Source organism: Anopheles aquasalis, chromosome 2 (genome assembly GCF_943734665.1).
Source record: "Anopheles aquasalis chromosome 2, idAnoAquaMG_Q_19, whole genome shotgun sequence".
Lineage (NCBI taxonomy): Eukaryota > Metazoa > Arthropoda > Insecta > Diptera > Culicidae > Anopheles > Anopheles aquasalis.
Genome location: NC_064877.1, coordinates 74,833,147 through 74,838,146, shown reverse-complemented (window position 1 = coordinate 74,838,146; position 5,000 = coordinate 74,833,147). Strand labels below are relative to the sequence as shown.

Sequence of the window (5,000 nt, the reverse complement as noted above, 5' to 3'; positions counted from 1 at the left end):
CATGGACGTACAGTGTCCTTGTCTTGGAGGAATTATGAAATCATCGCCGCATATTACCATCTGTTACGACCATGAAATGTGCTTGACTATCGACTGACGCACAGCCAGCGACGACGCTGACTGCATGCATTCGATCCTCGGATCCCGGAAGACAGTAGACTCCTCCACATCGAGTTCTGAATTCGTTCCCATTCGTTTTGCATATTACGCACCACGCATGCCTTTAATGACCATTCAGGTGCGCTCCGGGTGAGCTGTTTTTACTACGATTCCGATTTGTCGTATCCCATTTAGTCCGATCACTGTCACAACGGCCGCCGTTAGCCACTAGAATAATGCCTCCAGTAACTGTTAGGTAACACTGTATTATCTCAAATGCTGTTCCTCGGGGAATGAGAGGCGACCGAGATATTTTTAGTCGGTGATCAAAGTGTTCAAACATGCTCTTACATCGATAATTGACCACCGCGCACCGATCACGTACGTGGATAAATTGAGTTTGCTGGACAGTGGTCAGTAAAATTATCTGACATAGAACTTGTTCGTTGTACTAGCTTCATATCGACACAAGCACATCATCCAGATGAATGAAAAAACACTAAACCACGAATACAATAATGCTGGTTACTTACACTCCGGTGAGGACAAAATGTATGGCCGACGGATACGTTTCCTACGCCACGAGGTTGGCAGATACCGTTCCACATAATCGTACAAGTAACTCATTCTACCAGTAAGCGCGGCAACTCCACAACAATCTTCGCTAATACACCACTAGGGAACCAAGGGATTGATCGCAAAACCGCGCACGTTGAACGATGAGATTCATCTGCGATCGTTTCGAACGCCGCTTCGCTTGCTCACCGGCACGCGCTCTATTGTGTATGCGCCGCGTCTCCGTATCTTACCCGCAGCCCTCCGCTAGTGCTCTTGACGCGATCTTCAACACGATCTTGAAATGTACGCGGATGCTGAGCAGGAATTTACTAGCGAATGTTCAGAGAGTAACCGGAGTTTGGAGAACCCTTCTCTCGCGCTCTCTCTCTGCCTTGCGCTCTCGCTCAGTCTTCCTTCCCCGGTATGCTTAGGAGGATCCTCTGGGGCACGAGACACCACAGCATAAGGTCATTTATCAAATCAGCATAGTACGATGAATCAACGCGTTTCGCGTGTGATGAATTGACCGCGACAATGGATGACAGGTTGAGTGTCGAAAAAGGGGTAACGGTGGTGGTTCGCGAGGCACCACATCCAATTGTGCGTCGCGAGATGATGTCATTGCTAAAACATATCGACGCCCGAGGGCCACGAGGGCCACGAGGGCTTAATGACGCCACTCGTGCGCCAATACGTCATCAATTATTGTAATGAATCCACCCAAAGTCCGGACACGGATTGTTTGCTTGCATTTAGACGGAATCGGAATACATAATTTCGGATGGAATTTATTGCACAGTTACACATCGAACGATAGATGTCCGCTAACGTTTTTGAGCTCCTTTGCAACAAATGATACCGTAATCACTGCATTGCCTTTGTGTAGGTGGTTGATCGGGTATGCTGCTTTCACGGTTTCATTCACCGCCACCGAAGGAAACTATCAATTGGAAAATGAGAACACATTCTAACAATCATTGCTTGCTGGTGGTACACTTCACTTACCCTTATTTCCAGCGTTTCAGAGTACCGGGATCCTTCAAATAAAAAACTTGCATCAGTCAGCGGAACGGGAAGCGGGTTCTTCAGCTCGCTTGTGACCAATATCGATCCGGGCTTTGATCCACTAATGCGCCGCATCTCGATACGAGGTGATTCCATGGAGAACTTTTCTTCGAGAAAAGTCTTCTTGCGACAACCCTTTAACTCGGCTATACAGTAAGCCCGGATGCAGCACTGATCGAACTCAATACTCCGGTACTGATCGTAGCTAAGCTCCACCATCCAAGGGATCTCCAGATTGGGACCCACGATCTGGTTCAAGCGAATGTTACGTATCAGCTTCGTCAACTTGCCTGTATAGTCAGAGTGTTGCAGAATCAGCGTTCCTGATATTTCTTGCGGCATATCGGTCACATTTTTCATTAACAGCTGCAATCGGAATGGTTGACCAAGGATGTTTTTGCTGAAAGGTTTCAGCTCTAGCTCTATAGCATCGCTAGCGGCCTGGTAAGCCTCCATGGCGGAGCTGACGAACCGCTGACTTGTCTGTTTGAGCACCGCTTGCATCACTTCGCGCTCCCTTGCTGATCCTTCCTCGTACTTGTATTGATGTGTGATATCTTCCCGCGTATTACTCCCGATAGCCTTCGTGCTGATATTCTTCCCAATGCTCTTCGTATCGACAAGTAACGGCATCGGTGCGGTCTGGTGCTCGTTATCTATCGACCAGTAGATCTTGTTTGCGTTTACCTCCGAGTAAATGAGATCCACATCGTACAGGAGAAGCACCTCTCCGTCCTTGATCGCGGAGAGCGGTGCAGGACCCAGTTTGAACATTACATCGGACAGCTCCTGCGGTGTTGCATCGATCGCCTGCCATCCGTCATACTTTGGATTGTTCAAATCGATTCGTTTCAACCACACCTCGTTCCACACGTGATAGCTCCATACGGAATCATCCGTAAAAACAGGTACAGTTTGGTTCTCGCAGTCCACAAAAAAATCAACCGTCAGTGAGGACTCTCCTTCGTGGGCTGACTCGAAGTTGGTGACAACGCGACACGGTATACCAAGTGCGCGACAAACGGTTGCACAAATTCCAGCATACACCCAGCACAGTCCATAGCGGACTGGTTCACTGGTCGCGAAATATTGCTGCAAGATCCTGACCGAACCACACCACGCCGCAGGATCAGTTCCGTCGCTTAGGTCTCCGAACCACTTGCCCATCAGTACACCGGGCCCATTAGCAGTACTCAAAGCAGCAGTTAGAGCGCGTGCCACCTTCACCGGATTGCTGCGGAACGTTGGTGACACTCGGCCCGGTATCGCCACAATCCACAAGGCACAGTCCAGTATGTCGCGTTCGTACTGACCCAGATTCCACGCGTATGCGCCCTCCTCGGTAGGACTGTTTCTCCAGATGAGGGTGCTATCGTTCACTACGTACTCCTGCCGTGCTGCATCATCTGCAGAATGCAACAATGCAAAAATCAACTAGAAAAATTGAACAGGAAAGCCACCTACACGCGCTGAAACATATACCTTCCAGATACACGAAGTCGTTCCTACACCAAGGATTAAACAACACGTAGACAGCCGACGGAGCTTCTTTCTGGTGGGTTTCATTGGTCGAATCCAATCTACTTCGCACGATTAGGTTCCAGGCGGAGACGGAAGCCATCGACGATATAAAGACTTGCACCGTAGCAATTGCCTTTCCGGTTGCTGGATCCAGTTTGCTTTCCATCAACGTGGCACTCCACTCATCGGACGCACTGGTCAGCTGACTGGCCAGGGGTAATTGCACGACCGTTCCCCCACCGTAGCTTATTTTGTCATTTCCAATCACTTCAACCACCATCGATAGGACGATCGTGTCCTCCTGCTCGTTGAAGGCACGGTTGCAGTGAAGCTGAACATTAAACGGTGCACCCCGCCGTACCACCAGCTGCTTGGCATTGCAGCGTGCCATCATCTCGTACCGATCCGTATGTAAGGCTTTGCCATTCTGCTCATTGCACATATCAATTGCTTCTACCTTCAGCAGTTCACTTTCTGTCTGTTTAGCGACCACTAACACGTGCAGACGGAATTAGATTGTTAGGAATGTTTATCAAGTGGCTAGAGGACGATTTTACCTTTTCCTTTTGGCCATACACCAATCGACGTAGTGTCCACTTTTCGCATCATTTCAAATACTCAATCATTCACTGGTGAAACAGTTTTAACTAATGATTGACTTGCCTCTTTTGAGGAGCCATTCGAAGCTGCGTGGCTCTTTTATAGCCTCTTTTATAGGGCGCAGTAAGAGTTGTTATTAAAGAGTATAAACATCAACAGTCCTTATCGTGTTAATGCAGTTTCTATTGCATGAAATTGGAGGTCAATGTGTGGAGCTTTCTTCCGTTCTAAACCAAATTTTATTCTTGGTGAACGGATAATGGGATTCAGAAAAAAAAATAATACCATCTTTTAGATCACCATTTCTCATCCACCCCTTAGCAAAATTAATAATCCGAAAAGTTTCTTTTCGTTCGTCTCTTGGCTAAAAGAAACACGCCGCGCATGACGAATCAATCGGTTTGCGTTGCAATTTACAACCCCACCAATGGCGCTTATTTCTTCGCTCCTGCACCTGCAGTTACCAACCAAACATTGATAACGTTCGGCAGTTCCGTCCTGTGTCGTCACGCGGAACGTTATTTGGAGGCTCGTTGACGCATAAAACACATGGCAGTCAAGCAACAATCTGTATTTTAATCATTCTGTATTGCTTGCCAGAATTCGTGGAATTCTGCGTACTAACGCATGCATTCTCGAAACAACACCCGGCAAGCATGACAAACTGCCATGGTGGAGTTAATTTATTCTACAATTCGGGCCTTTGAATCTGAACATCACCAGAGCAGGGCACATAACATTGTTTTGAAAATTCCACAAACCGTCCGATTTTAGTGCTTTCTCACAATTTGTATTTTCAGCAGCTTGTTATCATCTACGGCAACGCAGCCCCACAAGCCGGCTTCTTGAGAGCGAACAGTGAGAGCAGAGAAATGATTGAGGCGGTTCCGTGACGATTCCGACATTCAACAAGTGAGCGTTTGATTTAATAATAACCATCTCCGAGAAGAATACGCTCTGGCTATGATGAGTCACGAGCGAGTTTGGATGTTGCTGCGTCCGGCCAAACTGTCGAACATATAAAGGAGAGGAACACCATTGGGTGGTGCTTTAGTTCCAAGTCACGCGTGAACACCGATTGACGATCCTGCCGCTTAACACCACAGCCGAGTCCGCTTAGCTCCATTTGAAAGATGGAAGTAACCGCACCGCACACG

The 5,000-nt window shown here is 47.8% G+C and overlaps 3 protein-coding genes across 6 annotated transcripts in view; 1 reads left to right on the top strand and 2 right to left on the bottom strand.

The window, feature by feature from the left end:
* The window catches only part of LOC126573317 (annulin-like), a 13,214-nt gene that overhangs the window by 4,557 nt on the left and 3,657 nt on the right, over nt 1-5,000 (bottom strand). The window contains exon 1 of one of the 3 annotated variants that reach the window (XM_050233328.1): nt 633-824. The exons of the other annotated variants lie outside the window; for them this stretch is intronic. Within the exon in view, the coding sequence (XP_050089285.1) occupies nt 633-726 (94 nt within the window). The 5' untranslated portion in view covers nt 727-824. Of the gene's footprint in view, nt 1-632; nt 825-5,000 lie in introns of those variants that run through there. 3 annotated transcript variants of the gene reach the window in all.
* Nucleotides 1,402-3,896, bottom strand: LOC126573319 (annulin-like). Of its 2 annotated transcripts, none has more exons than XM_050233330.1 (4): nt 3,801-3,896; nt 3,205-3,735; nt 1,663-3,128; nt 1,402-1,597 (listed from the first exon to the last, which is right to left on the bottom strand). In XM_050233330.1, the coding sequence occupies exons 1-4, from the start codon at nt 3,850-3,852 to the stop codon at nt 1,457-1,459; spliced, it is 2,190 nt and encodes a 729-aa protein (XP_050089287.1). In that variant the 5' UTR covers nt 3,853-3,896; the 3' UTR covers nt 1,402-1,456. The 2 variants fall into 2 exon arrangements, with proteins under 2 accessions (XP_050089287.1, XP_050089288.1); XM_050233331.1 differs by having other exon boundaries at nt 3,205-3,721.
* LOC126573318 (annulin-like) overlaps nt 4,893-5,000 on the top strand; it is a 2,705-nt gene continuing 2,597 nt past the window's right edge. Inside the window, exon 1 of the mRNA XM_050233329.1 lies at nt 4,893-5,000. This exon is cut by the window's right edge and continues 31 nt beyond it. Within this exon, the coding sequence (XP_050089286.1) occupies nt 4,977-5,000 (24 nt within the window). The 5' untranslated portion in view covers nt 4,893-4,976.

Bases quoted from the DNA above. Each gene is read 5' to 3' on its own strand.
- LOC126573319 (XM_050233330.1), bottom strand. From the start codon at position 3,852: ATGATGCGAAAAGTGGACACTACGTCGATTGGTGTATGGCCAAAAGGA. The intron at 3,129-3,204 runs GTATATGTTTCA...TGCATTCTGCAG, and splicing joins CGACTTCGTGTATCTGGAAG to ATGATGCAGCACGGCAGGAG. The intron at 1,598-1,662 runs GTAAGTGAAGTG...TCCAATTGATAG, and splicing joins CTGAAACGCTGGAAATAAGG to TTTCCTTCGGTGGCGGTGAA.